Raw genomic sequence first — 23,103 nt, forward strand, 5'->3', positions numbered from 1 at the left:
ATGTAAATACTGCAGCCTGAGAGCCCTGGCCATGCCCACAACCAGAGTCCCCCATGCTCTGCCTGAGCCCAACCACCTGAAACTCTGCTGCACCCCAAAATCAGCCCAGGCTTTGAGAACCATCCCCATTTGCAACACAGCAAAACAACCAAGAGTTTAACAACCCAAGCCATCTTTATTTTGGAAGTACTTCCAGCTGGGAAAGGAAAACCCTCATCTTTACAAGTACAGCCAAGTGCTGAGAGAAAGGCAAGTGTGTAAAAGGAGCTGCAGGTGCTCCAGCAGCAGCAGGAGTGTCCCAAAGGTGTCACCTCCAGGCTGACACCCTCTGCTTCTGCTGCCAGAGCTCTGCGTGTTGGCTGTGCCAGAAATCTCACTTGCTGAACAGAGATAACTCTTAAATAAGGACATTTCTTGGGAACCTAAACAAAACCAGACAGATTCTGAAACTCTCCACAGAAAATCACAGCCTTGTCACAAGAGCACCGAGTGAAGGTGTTCTCCAAGCTTTGGATCCATCACAACAGCCCTGCAAGGCAGCTCCAACCTGCTCACCTGGGAATGGGGACCCAAGGTGGCTGGATTTACCCCAAATCCAGTTTATCTCTGGGAGCACAGGCTGGCTGTGTGTTGGGTGGATGGGGTTTGGAATGGCACTGATAACAGCTGAACAAAGAGCTTCCAGTGCCAGGAATAAATCTGCTGTTCCCAGGGCATTCCCTGGTTTAATTTTGCCTGGTTTTTCCCCTATTCTGGCAGTTACAGACATTTTAGGACACTTTGAAACGCTTCTAACGTGAGGACAGTGATGTTTTGGGGTGGAATTTTTGCCCCATTTTGACACATGATGTCACCAGGCCAAACAGATCCCACCCAAAGAGGGAATTAATCAGTTGAGCCAAATTCTCTGTCCTTTCTGGAGCTGCACAAAAACCAGTGCCACCATCCACTGGGCTCCTCCAAGATAAACAACAGCACCAAACTGAGCTCATCTGGCTTCCAATCCAAAGTTTTCCCATCTGAAATGTGAGGAAATATGGAAACATCTGAAACAGACAGCACAGAACTATTTTACAGACTATTAACTCCAAGTGGAAGAATAAATTCAAGGCAGACACCAAAGCTGCTCACAGGTCACACTAATTCCCTAAATCCAGGTGACAAAAATGTGCTGGATTGATGGGCAGGTGACACTTGGCTGAAACACCACTGGCAAAAAGACACCAAAGAAATGTGGGATTTGGGAAAAACGCACTCAACCTGTGTACACACCTGCATGGGGAAGTGCCAAGAGAATTCTGAGCCCCCAATTTCTCCAAATAAAGGCAAAAGCTCAGAGCTCCCAGCCAGCAGCAGGGCTGGGGCTAAATAAATGCAACACCTGAATTTGGGGTTTTTTTTGTTTCTTTTCTGACAAGTTTCACCCCTGTCAGGCAGTGCTGGAGCTGCAGTTTGCTTGAATCTTGTCCTTTTAATCCCTCATTTCCAGGGCTGTGCTTCCCTGGGGTGTTCAGGGCTTTCTGTAGGGCTTGGGCTCAAATTTTAACTGCAAACCCAAAGTTGTGCATTTCTGTGCAACCTGTGGGTACAAAAGAGGAAGTGAAATTCTGCATAAGGAGTTCACATTTCCCTATGTAAGAAACTGATGGAAACAGATTTTGGCTGAACACACTGATAAACCATTATCAGACACATCACACACATTATTGCCTGATAATTACAAACAGCTGGGACACACAACTCCAAATTTACCCATTTTTTCTTTTTGAGTTTTCTCAAGAAAAAACAAGGTCTTTTCTAACTTTAAAGTGAAGATACATAAATGATATGACTTATGAAGCCAATGTCTCAATAGAAACACATCTCTGTATCTGTTCATTGCAGAGCAAAATGAACTGGGAGCAATCTTTAATTTCCCCTTATAAAACTAAAAAAAAAAAGTGATGATAGCTTTGCGTAGAAAAAACCAAAAAAATAATATATTTTCACACACATCTGTCATATCTCAGGCTAAAGGACCACATATCCTACTCTTTTTAGTGCTTCTATGCAAACCAAAGGCACCTTTCTTATGGGTGAGGCTGTGAACTGGGACCCTTTTATTTGGGGTTTGACAAAGGGGGTGACAAAATGGGTGACAAGATGGGCCCTGTGTTACTGACTGCAACCACAACAACGAGGGATTGGGGAACACTGGAGCTGATGACTGCACTGGCAAGGAAAATGCAACCCCCTCCAAAGCCCCGTGTGTGAGAGCAGCTGGCAGGACATGCATTGTCCCAGCCAGGGGAACAATCAGACTGCTCTGAATGGACACAGGGCACAACCACAGCACCCTGCCCACCCTGTGAGCCCCCAGCACGCAGGGCAAACCCCAGGGGCACCCACAGCTGCCAGCCTGCAGGGCAGGGGGTGGCAGTGCCAGCAGCAGCAGCCGGGTCTGATCTGCAGGTGGGGCACCAAGCTGAGCTGGCCGTGCAGCCCAGGAGCCTCCTTGCACAGGGACAGGGACTCTGCAGAGCTTTCTCCCCTTCTCTTCTAAGCAGGTGCATCTTCAAAGCAGAAGCAGGGGTGGCTGGGCTGGTGAGGAGCAGGGGTGGGTGTGCAGGATGGGCACAGAGCCCGGGATGGGCACGGCCAGAGCCCGCAAAGCCCAGGGCAGGAGGCTCCAGCAGAGACTGGCTCTGCTCAGACAATGAAGGACAGCCCAACCTGCAGAGCCAGGGGAGGGCAGCTGGGAGCTCCTGCACCGGCCACCAAGTGCAGGAGATGCTGTGGCAGTGCCCTCCTGCCCAGCAGCACCCGGGAGCAGCGAGGGGAGGAGGGTTTGGGCTCAGCCAGAGGAGCACTGGGATGCTCACAGCTCCTATTGCAAGGCCAGCATGGTGGGACAGGCTCAGGGCTCCCAAACCCAGCTGTCCTTGCCCAGCCCAGCTCCAGGAGCAGGGGGAGGATTGGTGCTGGCACCCAGAGGAGCACGAGGAGCTCAGAAAATGACTCTGTCCTCCTGTGTCCTCTCCCACCACAGGCTGCTGTTGAGGGTGCCAAAGCTGCTGTCCTCCTCCTCCTGCTCTTTAGCCAGCTCCACAAACACCTGGAAAATAACAGAGAAGGAATTGAATTTTCAGCTAGAAAACTAATAAATATTAGCTATTATTAACTTTAAATTAGGTATCTAATTCACTTATTAAATAATTATCAAAAAGGTAAAAGTACAGCCAAGAAGAGCCCATGCTCCTTATAAGAACTTCCTTGGTCACAAATACAACTCATGCTAAAATCCTGATGAGTATTCAATGTATTGCTTCATCTCTGAGTAAGACATTTTTAGGATTTTGAGGTTTTTCTCCTTACTCCTAACCCTCCTACCTCTTTTCTTCAATGAAAGGGAAGTTCAGCACTGAAGGACATTAATTGTCAGCAATAATTAATCCACAATAAGCAATTACAAGTCTCAGCTTCACCCTCCTTCCAGCTACAAACAGCAAATGTCTGTTCTCGGAATAAATCAGAGCAACTTTTCCACTAATTCCACACATTTGCTTTCTTCCAGTCACTGCAGTTGGCATCTTATTTTTAGAGGGGAAAACAGGAATAAAGAGGAGCTGGAGAGCTGGCAGATGTGATTGACTTTGCAAAAAGGGAATTTAGTTTCCCAAAAATGCCCCAACAGGCATCAGCAAAGCAGCTCCAGTGGTCTGAGAGCAGAGCCTGGGGGATGAGCTGCCTGCACAGGGTCCATCATTGAGAGATCATGGAATGCTCTGGGTTGGAAGGGACCTTAAAGTCATCTCACCCCACCCCTGCCATGGCAGGGACACCTTGCACTGTCCCAGGCTGCTCCAAGCCCTTCCAGCCTGGCCTTGGGCACTGCCAGGGATCCAGGGGCAGCCCCAGCTGCTCTGGGGATTCCATCCCAGCCCTTCCATCCCCACCCTGACAGGGAAGAATTCCCTCCAAGTACCCCAGCCACCCCTGCCCTATGACACCTTCATCTGGCAGAGTTTACACTCAAAAACCAGGGTTTAAACTCACACACCCAGAATTCAACACACCTGTTCCAGTGTTGCTTGAGAAAAGCTGTAGTCCTCGATGTTGAAGGCGTGTTTTACTGGTGAAAGAATCAATAAGAGCAGATTTAGGGACACTTCACTTACTCTTGATTTCCCAAGAAACAGAGTTGGGGACAAACATCAGGAAAAGGAAAAATAAGTTCAATAAATTTGGAACAGAAATGGAGGAGTGACATCACATGGCAGAAGTGTCAGTTATGGGAGACAAAAGGATTTGTGTGTGTGATGTATGGCAGGTGCTTCATTACCTTCCTCCAGCTTGGAAAAAGAATGTGAAAGTGACTGCACATCTTCTTTAGGAATTTTATACGCCAAGATGGAAGCAAAACTGCAACAAAGAAGCAAAACAAATTTAGCTTCAAGCAAAATACAAATATTAATACCCCATGGAATGGATTTGAACTCCTTTCCTGAAGGTTACTGCAGGAATTCTGATTGTCACGGTCACACAGGAGAAGGGCAGTGATGCAGCTCCAGGTGCATCAGCTGAGGATGGTATTTGCAGAGGATTGTATTTGCAGTGATCCCCATGGCAGGGAGGAATGATAAATCTGACTCCATGTGCTCAGAAGGCTAATTTATTATTTTATAATACTATATTATATTAAAAAATAATGTAACTGAGAGATGACTGTAAAGGCTGCTTCAATTCTGTTAGGCCACCTGTTGCAGTGGCCAGTTTATTCATCACTATTTCTGAATCAATTCCATTTAAAACTCCCAATCTTGTCCCTAATATCCCAGTTAGATCCTTTCTTATTCTGCTCCTGAGGTATACCTGTCTTTGTAACCACGTTGTCCAGCCCTCAAAGGATGTTCTTAGGAAAGAGGAGCAGGCTGGTTGGATTTTTGAGATGTTAATTTGCATTAGCAACTCAACACGTTTGAGAGACCATTCTGGACTGAACAACAGTTGTTGTTCACTCACATTTTTCACTAGTAGGAAATATTTTCATATTTCATACACTTCAGGTTCAAGTTTGAGTTGAGTCTGAAATATTTGAGTCTTAGAGTGGGTTGTATAAGGCCTTGCTGTTGTAAAAAGTGCAGTGTCTATTTTAGATTTAAATGAGAGCCTGATAGCATCCTGAGCCCAAAGGCAAGTCAGTTCTACAGGCTGTATCAAGGTGAAATTACACCAACAGTCTGATTCACTTGGGCTATCACAAACTTCCTGGTTACAAATATACTGAACTATACTAAAGAATGCATAAAGGATACAGACAGAATGCTAAAAAGATAATAATGAAAACTCATGACTCTCTGCAGAGTCCTGACACAGCTTGGCCCTGATTGGCCAAAGAGTGAAAACAACTCCCAGCAGAACCCAATGGAACAATCACCTGTGGGTGAACAATCTCCAAACACATTCCAAAGCAGCAAAACACAGGAGAAGCAAATGAGATCAGAATTGTTTTCCTTTTTCTCTGAGGATTCTCAGCTTCCCAGGAGAGGAATCCTGGGTGAAGGGATTTTTCCAGAGAATTTGAATGGCACAGCTGAGACCACCTGAGACTGTCCTAAGTTCATGCTCCTCCACTCAGACTCATTCTTTTCTCTTCTGCTTACTCAGGTTTGCTTCCTGGAGCTCCCAGAGCCCTGAGGGTTGGATTTCAGCAGAGCTGGGCACATCCTGGAAGTTTGCATCACAGATTCTTCCTGCAACCCCCAGTGCAGCCCAGGGAGCTGCTCTGCCCTGCACAGGGAACTCTCCCTCCCTCCCTCCCATCTCCCACGTTTGAGGAAGGATCCCAATCCCAATCCCTCAAGGATCACACAGCTCTGGATGCCTGCAGTGCCCGTGTGGAGTCTCTGCAGCCACTGAGCCAAACTGGAGCTGCTGGTGGAACAGCAGCCAGCCCACCCTGGAACCGAGACCCCCAGAGGCCTCAGGCATTTCCAGGTAAGGGCAGAGAGTCAGAAACTTGTGTTTCAGCCCTTTCCCAGGGGCCCTGACTCAGGAGGAAGCTGTCAGGCAACAGCTATGCAGAAATCCAGTTTTGCTTCCTCTGTGCCAAACATCTGTGTGGGCTCCGGGCCCCCGCCCTGCCAGCCCGGGCTCTGCTGCTGCCTTCCAGATCCCTTCCTTTTTTTATTCCTCCTTTTTTTGAAGCTGTGTGTAAATATTTACATTCCTTCCCCAGTGCCAAGGAGCTGCTGTGAAATCAGAGGGTTTGATTAATTTGATTAATATCAGTATTTTCTGGGTATCTGTCAAACCTCACCTCTCCTGGCGGTTGGCGTTGGGGAAGATGTGCAAAATCTGGCTCTGCAGATACTCCACCTGCTGCACATCTGCTGTTTCCCTTAATTTCATCTCCAAGAAGTATCCTCTGCCAAATTTGCTCTTCAGGTGTTGGACTGTACCTATACACCTATAAATTACAGGCAGAAAACACAAGAACAGCCTAACCTCACACAGATCCTTTCTGCTGGGAAGGATTCCTTCAAGGTACCAAATTTAAGGTACCAAATTTATCTGTATTTTTAAGGATTTATAAAGGAAAGTATCAGCACAGCTGCCTGTGCCCCCTGCCCCAGGGGGATCTGGGGGTACCTGAGCTGCCCTGACACCAGGATGGCCACACGGTCACAGACAGCATCTGCCTCCTCCATGTAGTGCGTGGTCAGGATTGCTGCTCTCTCCTTGTTCTTAAAGGCTGCTCGGATTGCCCTCCTGCAAAACACAACCCAAAGCACCCCTGGACAAAAACATCTGCCAGGGAACAGCAAATCCTGCCTCAATAATCCTCATAATCCTCTATTTATGGATTAATGCTATTCCCACAGCAACAATTAACACCTGAGCTTCCTAAAGACAGCTCAAATCTGCATTCCTGATATTATTGTAAGGATTTCTTTCAACCTTCAAGCCTGTGATTCCCAAGTTGCTCTGGCAGACAGGTTGGGCTGATGCTCCCCTTCTTGTGAGACCCCACCTGCAGTCCTGTGTCCAGCCCTGGGGCTCCCAGCACAGGAGGAGCAGCTGGAGAGAGCCCAGAGGAGGCCGTGGAGATGCTCCAAGAGCTGGAGCACTTCTGCTGTGGACACAGGCTGAGAGTTGGGGGTGTTCATCCAAACAGAAGCTCTGGGGAGACCTCAGAGCCCCTCCCAGGGCCTAAAGGGGCTCCAGGAGAGCTGGAGAGGGACTTGGGACAAGGGATGGAGGGACAGGACACAGGGAATGGCTTCCAAAGGCCAGGGCTGCATGGGATATTAAGGAGAAATTCTTCTGCTTCAGTGGAAGATATCCCTGCCCAAGGCAGGGGGGTGGAACTGCATCATCTTCATGGACCCTTCCAGCCCAGCCCAGTGAGTTATTCCCTGTCTGTGGCTCCCAGGGAGGGATAACCCAGCAGGGATAACTGTGCCCAGAGCAGGCTGGTGCCCTGAGCCACAGCACTCACCACATGTGCTGCTTGGCCTTGGGGTCCATCCCCGTGGAGGGCTCGTCCAGCAGCGTCACCCGTGGGTTGCCCAACATGCTGAGGGCAAAGCAGAGCTGGGGAAGGCAGAGGGGCAGGGTGAGCACAGGGAGGGTGCTGGGGACCCCCAGGGGGACCCCAGAGCCCCCCTCACCTTGCGTTTCAGCCCCATGCCCAACTTCTTTGTTGTCTTCTGCAGGTGGTCCTTTAAATCCAGCACGCTGGCGATGCTGGGGAGGGAAGGACCAGGTGGGAAAGGTTGGGAGGGTTTGGCTTCCCCCTCACCAGGGAATGCAAAACAGCTCCTTTGGAAGAGCTCAGTTACAAATATTTGCGTATCAAGTATTAAAAGAAGCAGAGCAAAAAGCAGAATTGGAGCTTCCATACAGAGCCACGTGTCCTGGAGGAGCCTTGGTGACAACAGAAACAGCTCCAAGCTCAGGACTCCCCGTCCTTGCAGCTTCTACAAAGGTCACTGTCAGTACTTTAGAACCTCAGAAAAATAACTTTAAAAAAACCATGCACCAAAATTAAAAATCCCAACTGAATTTTGTCTGGGTGAACCTTCATCTCTTCATCTACGAATTCACAACAGCAGAATTTCAACCAAGCTTAAAATGGTTTAAAATGGAAACAAAAACTGCATTAGGAAAGGTGAGAAGGGGAGAAAAAAAACCACACAAAAAAAAGCCAAAAACCCCTCCAGCAATAAGGCTGAAGATAAAAAAAGCAACTTCAGTTCAAGCACAAAGATTTCTGTAATTAACAACTCACCGCTTGATGACCTCCTTAACATCAGACTGGCTCATGCCTTTGATAGCACCATAAATCTCAAAGTGCTCCTGCAGGGTGATATCTGGCCACAGAGGATTGGTCTGGGGACAGTACCCCACGAATTTCACAGAGTCATCCTCACTGCTCAGCCCCAAGGAATCATCTCCCATCAGGACCTGTGAGGAAAATGGCCAGACCTTAATCCAGAATATTGCAAATTTACAAATTCTTTTTGCGTAGTTTTAGCAAAAAAACCCACATTTGCATGGATTTAGTAAAATGGCCTCAGAAGTGCTTGCAATAATAACAATAAAATGGAAGTGTGGGTTGATTTTTTGTGTAACTGTGGCATGGAACATACCTGCCCACTGGTTGGCTCAATCTCTCCAACAAGCATATTAATTAATGTGCTTTTCCCAGCTCCATTGGGTCCCAACAAACCCAGGATTTCTCCTGAAAAGGGACAACACAAACATTGCCCACGAGATCAGACAAATGGTTCCAAGAGCTGCTTTTATAAATCAAACAGCTCAACAGCAACTGAACTCCAACCTTTCTTCACACAGAGGGAAACATGTTTGGTTGCCACTTTCTTTATTTTTCTCCCCAGAAGAAATTCCTTCCTCTCATCAAACTCTTTGTGCAGGCTGCTGACCAGGATTGCTGGCATCTGGCAGAGAAGAGGGAGAGGTGGCTGCAGATCCCAGCAGCTCTGGAGAGCCCCAAATGTGGGGGAATTTGGGTTTTACCTCCTCACTCCTGGGGCTGCTCAGGATCTCTTTGACTCTCAGCCTCTCTGCCTTCACATCCTCATCCTCGTTCTCCTCATGAGGCACATCTGGGAACTTCCAGGGCTTGGCTTTGGTGGAACATTTCCTAAAAGGGAGGAAAGCAGCACGAGGCCCCCCCTGCTCAGCTCTCAGCTGAGGCTGGCTCAAGGCTTTGGTGCTCTGTCCTGGTTTGAAAGGAAGGGAGTTTTGGTACAAGAGGGACTCCTCTCTTCTTGATGAACTGAGAAATTCTTGATTATCTGAAGGGTGGAGATGGGCTGAAAGTTGGTGATCTGAGGGGTGGTAACTGAACTGAGAATCCAAGGTTTTGTCTTACTGTGATGTATTGGGAATTTGGTGGGGGGAGGAGGAATGTTCTGGAAGGTTTTCATCCTGAGTTCTGTGTGTGTTTCTTTTTACATACAGTTGTAGGTTAATAAAGTTTTTTTTTCCCTTTATTCCTAAGCTGGAGCCTGCTTTGCTGTATTTCTGGTCACATCTCACAGCAGACTCCAGGAGAATATATTCTCATGGGGGCACTGGCATTGCACCAGAGTCAAACCATGATGTGCTCAAAGGCATTTGCAGATTCCTGCAGCTCATCCCAGAGCAGGAGGAGCTCAGGGACTGCCACTGTGTCACCTCCCTGCTGAGCTCTCTGTCCATGCACTGGGAATGGCAATTCCCTTGGTTTTACATAGGGAACAACCTTACAAATTCCTGATTTTGCAGAGGAAATCATGTCACAGACATCTTTTATGGAAAATCCTTTCCTTAGGATTTTTCCTCCTGAGAAGCTGAGAGGCCTCAGGAACAAAATGTAAACATTGATTATCTGCTGCTGTGGAATGCAACAGGTGCATCTGGGATTGGCCCATGTTGGATGTTTCTAATTAATGGCCAATCACAGCCCAGCTGGCTCGGACACAGAGCTGAGCCACAATCCTGTGTTATCATTCTTTGCTGTTCTATTCTTAGCCAGCCTTCTGCTGAAATCCTTTCTTCTATTCCTTTAGTATAGTTTTAATGTAATATATATCATAAAATAATAAACCAAGCCTTCTGAAACATGGAGCCAGATCCTCATCTCTTCCCTCATCCTCAGAGCCCTGTGAGCACGGTCACAGAAATAACCCCCCCATTTCTGCACTTCAGTGATAATCAGAGAGATTTCATTTCTCCCACTGCACACCCCAGTTTAACCCCCACCAGCACCTTCAGAACCAGTTTCTTTGGGCAGTATTTTGGATCAAAAGCACTCAGGAGACTCACCTGAAGAAGGGATCTGCTCTGACCATCCTCCCCCCGTTCTTCAGCTCGAAGCAGCGCAGCAGGAACAGCCACAGCACGCACTGCAGGTAGGGCTGGGCAGACACAAACCACCCTGCTCACCACCAGCCAGGCTGGGGACCCTGGGCTGACCCCCCCACAGGGATGAGGGACAAGCAGCTCCAGCCCTGCACCACCTCACACACAAGTGGTGGTGTTGCCAAGAATATTAAATATATCATTACGTGCTGCTCAGCAGGCACAGCCAAAGTGGGTTGAGATTTAAAAGCAATTATTTGGGTTTTTTGTGCAGAGAGGGGACTGTTCTTGCTCTGGAGCTCTTGCTCCATCAGCAGGGATTCCCATAATAATCACAATTAACACTGGCAGTGTTAATCAGGCCGTGGGGGCGGCAGATGTGGAGCTGGTGGGCACAGCAGCTCTCCTGGCTCAGCATCAGAGCACATCTTTACTGGTAAAGATGATGGACAGCAGGGGATGCCAGCAGGAGCCACAATTCCCCACAGAAACCTGGGAATTCTCCCTCTATAAAACCAGAGAATGCAATGCCATGCTCACAGCCAGAACTGCCACCAGCAGCCGGTCCCAGGGGTCGTGGAATCCCCCACTCTCACTCTTGCCTTTCCATGAGACCTGGGAATTCAGGGAAAAGCAAGGTCAGGTAAAGAATCACCTACACAGACTCCATTTCCTACACTTGCATCTCATTCAGGTGCTCAAGCACTTCCTGAGCTCTGCAGAGACTCTCCCAACAATAAAATCCAACAGCTCCATCCAAAGCCTGGGGCTGCTCCTGCTTTCAAGCCACCCACTCCCAATGAACCCTCATCCCATCCCTGGGCTTGCTCACCTGGCTTTCCTTGGAATATCACAGAATCATGGAATGGTTTGGGACCTCAAAGCCTCTCTCATTCCATCCCCTGCTGCTCCCAGCCCTGTCCAGCCTGGCCTTGGGCACCTGTGCCAGGGATCCAGGGCCTGCCCACCCTCACAGGGAGGAATTTCTTCCCAAAATCCCATCTAACCCTGCCCTCTGTCAGCTTGGAGCCATTCCCCCTTGTCCTGTCACTTTATCCCTGGTTTCAAGTCCCTCTCCATCTTTCTTGGAGGCTCCCTCCACTCAGAGAAAGGAAATTTCATGAAAAACTTGCTGCTTGCCCCATTTTAAAACCAAACCACTTTGCTTAATAGGAAAAAGGTGATTTTCCTCCTTAAGTGGCTACACAGGACACACCAAGGACACCCACCCAACCCCAGCCACCTCCCAGGGCTCTGCAAAGGACCCTGCAGTCCCCTCACCTTTATGAAACAAATCAGGCAGCCAATAAGGGGATAAATAGGGATGAAGATGGAGAAGACATAGTGCAGGATGGTGGTTACCAGGTAATGGTCCAGGAAAAAGGACACCTCAGTGACCACTGTGCAGAGCAGGGCTGTCTGTACCAAAGGAAAGGGGAAAAATGTCCATTTTCATCCACTTCAGACACTCCAAGCATAAGTTAATTAACTGAAAGAATTTTTTCTTAAAGCTTTTATCACTCAGGCCATGGCAGTGAGTGAGATATTGGTAAAAATTTCCCATTTCTTGTGCAATAGGGACACACAAATCAACAAAACAACTGGGATTTTTTGCTGTGGCTTTGGAAATCACCAATCTTCCCACTTAGCCCAGCTCCAGGCCAAGTCACTCACCACTGAAAATATAAATGACCAAAATTCCTTCGTGTTCTGGACTTTTTTGAAGGTGAAGGAGACCACGTAGGTGAAGAGCACGACCGAGGGGACGTAACCAATCAGGCAAAAAATCTGCAGAGGCAGGAAAGGATTCTCAGGGAAGGTGCAGCAGGAATTTTTATGCATAAGGATCAACTGGAATTACCTCAGTGGGATACAGAACTCTGGATTTATCTTTGTCACTTTATTGGATGTATTTTGCTGCCTTGGTGCATAGAGAATGTATTACTAAAGACACAAATTAAATCATGTGTGGAGAGGCAAAAACTCCCCCCTTCTTCAGCTTCCTTTAAATTCTTTCCTGTTTTTAATTTTTTTTTTTTTTTTGTAACACAGGCTCCCATAAATGCTGACCTCGAGATTCTGGCAAATATTAAGAATTCCACCATGGCATTTTTGCAGAAATTCAAACAAGGGTAGAACAGCAGCCTCGCAGCCACATCCCAAACCCGATTAACTCTGGCAAAGCAGCTGGGAAAAGCTGATTCCTCTCAATTCCAGCCAGGATCACAGGGAATGCTGCTCTGAATATCAAAGCCATGCAGCCTGGTGGTGTCCTGCACTAAATCCCAGCTGCAATTCTCTGCAGAGATGGGCTCTGCCCAAAGTCACCGTGCCCCTTGTCATCAGCAGCAGCCACCAGTCACAGCACAGAGCACAAGCAGGCTCAGGTTTGTCAGGTTTGCCTCATGTTGAGAGGAAAGGAGCATTTCCTTGGAAATTCCTGCTGGTTTAAGAAGCAACAAGGCTGGAAAAGAGCTTTGAGATGTGAGTCCAGCCTGTGACCAAGCAGAGCCCTCAGGGACAGAGACTCCAGCACCTCCCTGGGCAGCTGCTGCTGGGCCAGAGATGGCACAGAGTTGGATCAGAAGGCAAAGTGGTAAAAATTCTGTTTATTTCATCCTCTCTTCTTTTATAGCTTAGTTTGCTACAGGTGGACTTGACTGGTCATTTAATTAACACATTTCACTTGATGGGTTAATTAACAAGGCACCCATTTGTAAACAAATGAGGAAAAACAGATGATTAGAAAAACACTCCTTGTAGGTTGTTTGTAATGTTTGGTTATCATTGTTCATTTTTAGCTCTTTAAAGCCTCTCAGGTCGATTCTGGGAAAGCTTATTGAGCTTTATTTCTCTCTGACCAGGCTGTCACATCCCAGTCCCATCCCCATTCCTCAATTTAACCCCAAGCTCAGTGACCCTGATCCAGCCCAACCCCACCCATGGCAGGGATTTCAAGCTGACAGCAGAAATAAAGGAGCATTTCCTTGGAAAACCCTGGTGGTTTAAATCCCCTTCCAGTCCCAACCACCCTTTCTGTGAAGAAATTCTTCCTGTGTCCAACCCAAACCTCCCCTGCTTGATTTTATTCCAGTCCTGAATGAAACTCCCAACTTGGAGCCATTTTCCCCATGAAAAACTTTCTGTGTTTGTTCCAGAAGCATTTTTCCTGTGTATCCATGGGGAAAAATCAGCTGAATCAGGTAAGGGAAACAAAAAAGACTTGTGGAAAAGAAGATAACCCTGCTGTCAGCCCAGCCCCGACTCACCACAGCCAGGAACTTGCCCACGTAGAAATAAACACCATAGTGGAAGGCAAAGAGGCTGCCAATCATCAGGATGAGGATGAGGAAGAACAGAGGCAGGTCCACCAGAGCCTGGCCAATCCAGTAAGCTGAGGGATAGAGCCCTGCAATCTTCAGCTGGGTGTAAGCCTTGATCTGCAGCAGGGGAAGAACACAGAGTTAATGAAAATGAACATTTTGTGAATCCTCTCCTGTGTTATGCTGTTACTGCCAAACGTGGCTTGGCACAGAAAAGCTTCTCCCAGATCTGCTCCACCCTTGGCATTGTTTTAAACCCCTCTTTGGCTCTTTCCAAAGAGGAAATCCCAGGATTCTGACCCCCCTGTTCCTCTCTGCAGGGACACCTGGGTGTTACCTTGTGGTTTTCTGCGTTGTCCATGGCAAAGTAGGGCGGCATCCCAGTGATGATGATCCCCAGAAGCACAGCTTCAAAATAGATCTCCAGCCTGAAAATGGTGTCTGGAAGGTCCTGGGGTAGAAATCAGATTTATTCAATGCCAGAATGTGACCCAAAAAATGCTCAATTAGGAGTTGGAACACGGCTGTGAATGGTAAAATGAAAAGTCTGTGGGTGTCAAGATCACCTGAGCTTCAAAATAGATCTCCAGCCTGAAAATTGTGTCTGGAAGGTCCTGGGGTAGAAATCAGATTTATTCAATGCCAAAATGTGACCAAAAAGTTGCTACATTAGGAATTGGAACATGGCTGTGAATGCTAAATTGAAAAGTCAAGATCACCTGAGCTACAGCAGGAAGAAAAACACCTGTGAAAGTTTTGGGAATATTTAGATGAGGAATAAATAAGAACTAAGGAACTTTTCAGAGCATTTGTCTCCTGCTGCAGGTCCTCTCCTCTCCCAAAGGCCCCTCCAGTTCTGCACAGACCAAGAATTGCAGGCAGCCTCCAACAAACCCATAATTAATGAATGAATTAATGAATTCATTAATTATTAATTAATGAATTCACAGGACCATGGAATGGTTGGGGTGGAAAGAACCAAAGGGATCATCTCATGCCAAACCCCAACTCCTCCCACCAGCCTGGGTTCTCCAAGCCCCACTGAACCTTTAATTCCTGACTCATCCTCCTCTCTCCAAGCCTCTTTCCTCCTCCCCTTGCACACCTGCAGAGCAAAGGGGGGGTGCTCCTGTGGAGCTCTAGGACATGAAATAAAACTGTGTGGACACTGGACTTTCCAAGGTAAAAAAAAAAGAATGTTTAATTTCTGACTCCAACATTTATAAAAGTGACAGTGGATTGGAGGGTGACAGTGCCACCTCTCCAGTGACACTGGACAAACCAACAGTCCATCAAATTTCTCCTCTGCTAGAAAAGAACATAAACCAAGAAGTTTTTTATATAAAATGTGTCAGAAAGTTTGTTACAGGAATGGAAACATCAAAAAACTTAGAAAAACTTTAAAAAAAACCCAAAAAACAATATTCCTGCACTCCCCAGAGCAAAGTGCCAGCACCTTCCACACCCTCCTGAACCCTGCAGACAGCCCCAGACAGCTTTTCCTTGGTTGGTGGGGTGCTCCTGTGGAGCTCTAGGACACAAAATAAAACTGTGTCCTATAATATATATAACAAAATAATACCTGGACTTTCCAAGGTAAAAAAAGAGAGTGTTTAATTTCTGACTCCAACATTTATAGATTTCTAAAAGTGAGAGTGGATTAGAGAATGACAGTGCCACCTCTCCAGTGACACTGGACAAACCAACAGTCCATCAAATTTCTCTTCTTCTAGAAAAGAACATAATAAACCAGTAAGTTTTTTATATAAAATGTGTAAGAAAGTTCGTTACAAGAATGGAAACATCAAGAAACTTAGAAAAACTTTTAAAAAACCCCAAACCCCAACATTCCTGCACTCCTCCTGCCCCCCAGGGATGCTCTGCCCTCTCCCCAGGGTTCCAGGGTGGTTTTTTGGGAGCTGCTGACCTGAACCAAGGGGTTGCTCCAGATCTGGATGCTCTCAGTCACGTTCAGGCTGCGCAGGAGGAGGTTGCTGACAATGTTCATCAGAACTGGCAGGGAATGCACCATGGTGCTGTTGAAGATGATGTTGAAAACATAATTCTAGGAAGAAAAAATACGTGCTGCATTAATGCCTCTGCTCTGAGAGGGCTCTCCTTAATTAAAACTGAGCTTTGGGATGAATCTTTGCATAATCAAGTGCCTTGCAGGAGGCTCTGGGCTGCTCTGGGTGCTTGGTACACACAGCCTAATGAAGGAAATCAGGAACAAATTCCTAATGAAGGAAATCAGGAATAAATTCCTAATGAAGGAAATCAGGAACAAATTCCTAATTCAGGAAATCAGGAACAAATTCCTAATGAAGGAAATCAGGAAGAAATTCCTAATGGAGGAAATCAGGAATAAATTCCTAATGAAGGAAATCAGGAACAAATTCCTAACGGAGGAAATCAGGAACAAATTCCTAATGAAGGAAATCAGGAATAAATTCCTAATGGAGGAAATCAGGAATAAATTCCTAATGAAGGAAATCAGGAACAAATTCCTAATGAAGGAAATCAGGAATAAATTCCTAATGGAGGAAATCAGGAACAAATTCCTAACGGAGGAAATCAGGAACAAATTCCCAGCACGTTTCAGGAGCAGTGAGGCTCAGACAAATGGCACTCCAGACAATTCCAGTCTGGGAAACAAAACACAGCTCTGGGCTGATCCTGCTCATGGGTTTAAAACCTGACAGGCAGAGATGTGCAGGAGCAGCAGTGTCACACTGCTGGCAGCAGTGTCAGGGGTAAAAATGGGGACAAGAGCCAGAGCTGGCACATTGTAAAGCAGCTCCCTTGCTGGGGATTAAATATGATCCCAAAGTTCAGATCTTCCTGTTACTGTGAGCACGTACAGCCCAAGAAACTGATTTTTCTTTACACACGAGAGCACCAGGGAATTGTATTTCTGTCAAACTGTAATTCAGTCAGTACAAATTAAAAAAAAAAAAAATCATAAAACATTCCTCTGCCCAGTGTCCTGTGAAGTAGAATATTTCTCCTGGCTTTCTGTGTCCTTGTGGGGAAAACAAAGGGAATAGAAGTTTGATTGGCTTACTGTAATTGTAATTTATATAATTATATAATTGTAATTATGGAAGAACATTTATTTTGCTAATATTCCCACTCCTTCCTCTTTGCAGCCTCTTGTATAAGCAGTATTATATGATTCCATCAATTATATTATATTCCATCAATTATATTATATTCCATCCATTATATTATATTCCATCCATTATATTATATTCCATCCATTATATTACATTCCATTATATGATTCCAAATCAGTATTATCTGATTCCATGACTCCAGAGCTGCTTTTCAGGTGAGAATTTCACACAGCAGCGCCAGGAGCTGCTCTGTGGGCACAGCCCAGCCAGTGTGTGCCTTACCTGCCTGGACTGGAGGGCAAACACGTTCAGAGCTGCACTGTGAGGTGCCACTGAGACATAATCACTGTCATTGAACATCTCCCAGAGGATGTTCATGCTCCCCAGGGAGTGCACAATGTCACTGATATCCGACTCTGGGGACACAAAACAACAGGGAATCATTTAAACTGGAACAGACCTTCAGGATCATCAAACCATCAAATCCATGTTTTCCCTGGTGAGGGCACACCCTGAGTGCTGTGTCCTGTTCTGTCCTCCCCAGTTTAGGAGGGACATTGAGGACCTGGAGCACATCCAGAGTGGGCAGCGAGGCTGGAGAGGGGCTGGGAACACACAAACCCTGTGAGGAACCCCTGAGGGAGCTGGGGGTGCTCAGCCTGGAGCAAAGGAGACTCAGGGGTGCCCCCATCACCCTCACAGCTCCTGAAAGGTGCCTGTGCTCAGCTGGGGCTGGGCTCTGACACAACCAGAGCACACAGCCCCGAGCTGCACCAAGGGAAATCCAGGGTGGAGAGCAGGGAAAAGTGTTTGACACAAAGGGGGATAAAGTTCTGGAATGTTCTGCCCGGGGAGGTGGGGGAGTCCCCATCCCTGGGTGTGTTTAACAAAGCCTGGATGTGGCACTGGGGGCCAGGGTTTGGGTCAGGGGCTGGGGCTGGGCTGGACTCGATGGCCTTGGAGGTCTCTGACAACCTGGGGATTCTGTGAATTCTGTGAATTCTGTGAATCCTGAAATGCAGCCACTCCCCCTCCCTCAGCCATGTCCCTGAGTGCCACATCTCCCTGTCTTTTAAATCCCTCCTCATCAGCAGCCTGGAGTATTTTACACAGAATTATCCATGCACAGCTCAAACAGCTGCTGGTTTCTACTGCCTGGGTTCCTGCTGGGTACTTTTAAAACATCCTCAGTTGCAACAAAAAGGGATTTTCCCAGATGTTTTCCAGCAGGATTTTCATGGTGATTTATCTCAATGTTTCTGGCCACTTCTTTCACCTGAATCACCTTCTGACACAGCAAGAAAAAGGTCATGGAGATGGGAGGAGGATCTCCAAACCAAACCCCATGGCACAAACTGACAGTTTACCACCCCTGGGCACTTGGAAACTCTTCATCTGGGTTAATTCCAAGGGAAAAAGTTCACTCCCAACCCCAAAACCTGGGAGAAGGAGAGAGGTGGAGGCAGGAGCTGCTGCCCTACCTGTGGAGTTCTGCAGCAGGAGCCGACTCCTGTACTTGTGATTGTTCTCTCCAGGCTTCAGCAAGTACAAATCTGGGGAGAGTTTGATAGCAGCTACAGCATTTTTGATGATGTGGTGTATGAAAAACAACAAAATCTGAACTACAAGGAAAATGAGGAAAAGCAACAACCTGAAAGAAATAAAAGTTTGGGGTTTGTTACAGTTCAGTGAAAGCCAACCCAGTTTTATGTGTCTGCTATTAAAAAAAAACTCCCTCACCCTCCAAAAAACCATTTATAGACAGAAATTACAGCTCCACACTGGCTATTTTTTAAATGGAGAAAAATGAAGGGCAGGATGTGCTTTCCCTGGTGCCATTCAGGCAGGATTTGGGACTCCCACACAGAGGAGGAGCCCCAGTACTCACATAACTCTGACACATTTGTTCTCCCTTTTCAGGCTGAGGAAGTGCACTTTGGCTATGGTGGAAACCTGCTTCTTCCACAGGGCTGAGTTGCTCATGGCTGGTGCCTTGGCCTCAGAGAGCATCAGCAGGCTCTGCTCCATGTCATCCAGGGACTTGGTGTCCACCTCCTCCTGGGCTTGCTGCGAGTGGAACACGCTGTAATCTGGAACAGGGCAGGGAAACAGGGGTGATCTCTGACAGCTGGGGGGAAAGGGGCAGGAGGGGGAGCCAGGGGCCAGAGACCCCGTGCTCTGCCTGCTGTAGAGGTCACCTCACCTCACCTATCACATCCCAATCCCATCCCATCCTGTCCCATCCCAATCCCAACCCACCCCATTCCAATCCTATCCCCATCTCAATCCCACCCCATCCTAATCCCACTCCATCCCCATCCCAATCCCATCCCATCCCCATCTCATTGCAATCCCATCCTAATCCTACTCCATCCCCATCCCAATCCCATCCCATCCTAATCCCACTCCATCCCCATCCCAATCCCATCCCATCCCCATCTCATTGCAATCCCATCCCATCCCGTCCCATCCCAATCCCATCCCAATCCTATCCCTGTCTCAATCCCATCCCCATCCTATCTCATCCCCATCCCATCCCATTCCAGCCATCCCACTCCCATGCCCATGCCCATACCAATCCCAACCCACTCCATTCCAATCCTATCCCCATCTCAATCCCATCCCATCCTAATCCCACTCCATCCCCATCCCAATCCCAATCCTATCCCCATCTCAATCCCATCCCATCCCATCCCACTCCATCCCAATCCCATTCCATCCCCATCCCAATCCTATCCCCTCCCCTCCCCATCCCAATTCCAATCCTCATCCCATCCCCATCCCAATCCTATCCCATCCCCATCTCATCACAATCCTATCCCATCCCACTCCATCCCAATCCCAATACTATCCCATCCCCATCCTATCCCCATCTCAATCCCAAACCTAGACCCATTCCATCCCAATCCTAGACCCATCTCAATCCCATCCCATACCATCCCAATCCTGTCCCCATCCCATTCCACCCCCATGCCCATCCCAATCCCATCCCATCCTCATCCCAATCCCATCCCCATCCCATCCCAATTCTATCCCATCCCAATCCTATCCCCATCTCACTCCACCCCAATACCCTCCCCATTCCATCCCAATCCCATTCCATTCCATCCCAATCCCATCCCATCAAACCCCCATCCCAATCCCATCCCCATCCCCGAATTTAACCCCAAGCCCAGTGACCCTGACCCAGCCCAACCCCACCCATGGCAGGGATTTCAAGCTGACCCAGCAGAAATAAAGGAACATTTCCCAGGAAAAACCCTGGTGGTTTAAATCCCAGAACCAACAGGGCTGGGAAAGACCTTTGAGATCCCTGAGTCCAGCCTGTGACCAACCAGACCAGGGCACCAGGGGCCATCCCATAAACACCCACCCCATAAACCCCTCCAGGGACAGAGTCCAGCACTTCCCTGGGCTGGGCAACCCCATCCAGTCCCAGCTGGGACTTGTGATTCAAAATTTTGCCACCAAAAAGTGCAGATTTGCCCCATTTTCGTAGCCTTGGGCTGTGTGTGCACCTGCATTACCCAGCACCTGCAGACCCAGCTGTTAAATCCTCCTAAAGCCACTCAGAAACTCTGTGCAGTCTCTCTCATTAGGGAGTAATTTCCATACCAGCTACAGAGTCCATATATTTACTCACATTAATAATTCTGGATCACACAGAAAGCTCCAGAACAATTAAAACAGCTCAATCCATTCAAAACTGACATTAAAAAAACAACTGACTCATTCTGGAGTAATATTAAGCAGTCCCAACTTTTCATTTGGACTGAAAGTTCATTTAAAGTGAGACAAGCTGAGCTGTTTCAGCCCTAAGTGCAGCTATTGTTCACACAAAAGGTTGAAAATTAATTTTACCCTTTGCACATTTATAATTTCTTAAAAGCAAATTCCATTAGGAGAACAAAGGGCATTTTAAAAGGCAAGTAAACCAAAAAGGGCATTTTAAAAGGCAAGTAAAGCCAAGCAGTCAGATGTGAGCTGGCTGGATGAAAAATTCATCAGTAAAAAGCTTTTCCCCTGGATGCTCCCAGAATCAGCCAATTCTGTGCCTTTTCCTGTGCTGGAGTCCTGGTTGCTGAGAATTTTAAACTTTCTGGGCTGGCAGACTCTGGCCTCCAGGAGAACAGAGCATTTCACCTGAGGCTGTGGAAAATGCTTCCAAAATTAATTAATAGCACTAAGATTACGAGTGTGGAGTTTAATTAGAGGTGTGTGATATCACAAAGTAAAAAACTTAGAGTTAGGGTTTTTCAAATATAGTAATATATAATATATATATTAATATATTATATATATAGTATATATATTTATATATAAGAAATAGTAGTATATATTATATATTATAGATATGGTAATATATAATATATAGTAATATATAAATATTATATTTTATATTCCTATATATAGTAATATATAAATATAATTTTATAATTTAAATATAATTTTTATATATAAATATAATTTTACATATTATATAATTATATAATATGTAAAAATTAAATATAATTATATAAATATATATTATATAAAGATATATAAAGTAATATATAATATATATACTATATATTATATATATATTTTAAATATAGTAATATATATAAAACAAAATAAAAGTTCTAAAGCAGAAGCAGAAGTCCTTCTTCTTTACCTTCTTCTTCATGAGTTTAAGTAGTATTTTGTAATTAAATATTGAATAATTGGAATTTCAAGGCAGTCACACGATGCTCTTTGCAGTTCACAAGAGTTTGTAGGGTTTTTTTAGGATTTTTGTAGGATTTGGGGCTTTCCTGCTTCCTCTTGAATACTGAATATACAATATTGAATATTGAATATTGCATGTGAATATGTCAAAAGCCTGGGAAGTTTTGAGAACCAAAGGATGCCCAGATGCTGGAGCAGCTCCCTGTGAAGGAAGGGCATCCTTTTCTTTGTTCCCTCCTTCTGGCAGTGCCAGTCCCACAGGAACTGAGAGCAAAGCAAAGCTGAGGGCACAGCCCTGCTCCTTCCCACCTGCTTGGTCGATCTCTGCCTCCACCTCCAGCTTCAGGTAAACGTCCTCCAGCGTGGTCATGGACACGCCATAGGTGATGACCCCCAGGTGGGAATGGGTGTCCAGGTCAGAGAACAGACCTAGGGACAGAGGCAGCTCTGAAACTCAGCTCCAGCACCTGCCAGGAGCTCTTCAGGCACATCACACACATCCTGAAGCTCCTGCTTGCTGGGAAAATCAGGAATGTGGGAGTAGCCAATAAAGCAGAAAGCTGTGGTTTGAGAACCAAGGTGGGACAGGCTCCTTTGAGGATGAAATTTCAGGCTCTGTGGTCAGGAAATGGGGTTTTGGTTTTGCTGAAGTTGTGCTGCTTCTAAAACCTGGCTCAGCATCCTGAAGCTGCTGGGCTCAAAGTTTCCTCAGGGCAGGTTCAAGGGGAGCTCTCCTGGCAAAATCATACCCAGGACAGCTCATCCTACCTAAATCCCTGCCCAGGGACAAAGGAGCTTACACATAAAACCACTGAGTCACTTTATAAAAATAATTAATAGTCATTTCATATCTATAAATATATAAAAATGTATATATATATATATATATAAGAATTGCCAGGTCTTTAAGGCCAGGTTAACCAGGCAGGAGATGCTGGACAGGGCACAGAACTTGAAGACCAATGTGAGGTTCAGAGTGGGAGAATTTACACAGCACCTTGGGTGAAAAATGTTCCTGGGTTTTTGTCAATCCTATGAAATCAGGACTTTAAAAAAAGGAGCTTCAGAGCCAAGATGAGGCTGAAGGGAAATTCAAATGTACAAAACAGGAGGAGCACTTGGATATTTGACAATACTCCTCACCCCTCCACAGCTTCTCCTGTCCCAGCTGACAATGTGTGTTCCCAACCTCAGCTCCCCCTGAAATAGTTTGGGGGAATTGATTCAATCTCAGACTTTTTGCAAAGCTCATAAATCATTAACCTCAATGCAGCAGGGAAAAAAAAATCTTTATGGAATATCAAGTGCATGTTCCCATCAATACTGATGCTCCCTTGGCTTCCCACACAGGATTTATTCCATTTATTTCTGGGAGGAGAGCAAGGAGCCCTGCCCAGGACTGCTCAGATAATTGCTGCCATCTAGTGAAATCCTCCCCTCTGCTCCCTCTCTCCATGGAATTTCAAGGCAGTCACACAATGCTTTTTGCAGTTCACAAGGGTTTGTAGGGTTTTTGTAGGGTTTTTGTAGGATTTGGGGCTTTCCTGCTTCCTGCTTGCTGCCAGCCCTGCTCCTTGGACCCTCTGCAAGAGGATGGTGATTCTGCA

General features: G+C 46.5%; 1 protein-coding gene across 4 annotated transcripts in view; it reads right to left on the bottom strand.

Moving 5' to 3' along the window:
- Window positions 1–155: 155 nt before the first annotated feature.
- ABCA5 (ATP binding cassette subfamily A member 5) overlaps window positions 156–23,103 on the bottom strand; it is a 49,472-nt gene continuing 26,524 nt past the window's right edge. For all 4 annotated transcript variants that reach the window (XM_071451536.1, XM_071451534.1, XM_071451533.1 and 1 more), the window contains 22 exons: window positions 21,806–21,925; window positions 18,678–18,879; window positions 18,271–18,440; window positions 17,072–17,205; window positions 15,601–15,738; window positions 14,011–14,124; window positions 13,620–13,790; window positions 12,025–12,138; window positions 11,632–11,769; window positions 10,891–10,965; window positions 10,315–10,406; window positions 9,022–9,148; window positions 8,825–8,942; window positions 8,634–8,725; window positions 8,273–8,448; window positions 7,653–7,728; window positions 7,481–7,575; window positions 6,631–6,750; window positions 6,299–6,448; window positions 4,322–4,401; window positions 4,056–4,111; window positions 156–3,094 (listed from right to left, as the gene is read on the bottom strand). In XM_071451536.1, the coding sequence (XP_071307637.1) occupies window positions 2,987–3,094; window positions 4,056–4,111; window positions 4,322–4,401; window positions 6,299–6,448; window positions 6,631–6,750; window positions 7,481–7,575; window positions 7,653–7,728; window positions 8,273–8,448; window positions 8,634–8,725; window positions 8,825–8,942; window positions 9,022–9,148; window positions 10,315–10,406; window positions 10,891–10,965; window positions 11,632–11,769; window positions 12,025–12,138; window positions 13,620–13,790; window positions 14,011–14,124; window positions 15,601–15,738; window positions 17,072–17,205; window positions 18,271–18,440; window positions 18,678–18,879; window positions 21,806–21,925 (2,666 nt within the window). In that variant the 3' untranslated portion in view covers window positions 156–2,986. The remainder of the gene's footprint in view (window positions 3,095–4,055; window positions 4,112–4,321; window positions 4,402–6,298; window positions 6,449–6,630; window positions 6,751–7,480; window positions 7,576–7,652; window positions 7,729–8,272; window positions 8,449–8,633; window positions 8,726–8,824; window positions 8,943–9,021; window positions 9,149–10,314; window positions 10,407–10,890; window positions 10,966–11,631; window positions 11,770–12,024; window positions 12,139–13,619; window positions 13,791–14,010; window positions 14,125–15,600; window positions 15,739–17,071; window positions 17,206–18,270; window positions 18,441–18,677; window positions 18,880–21,805; window positions 21,926–23,103) is intronic.

This window comes from Agelaius tricolor, unplaced genomic scaffold (assembly GCF_023055355.1).
Source record: "Agelaius tricolor isolate 1412-34295 unplaced genomic scaffold, bAgeTri1.0.p SCAF_32, whole genome shotgun sequence".
Lineage (NCBI taxonomy): Eukaryota > Metazoa > Chordata > Aves > Passeriformes > Icteridae > Agelaius > Agelaius tricolor.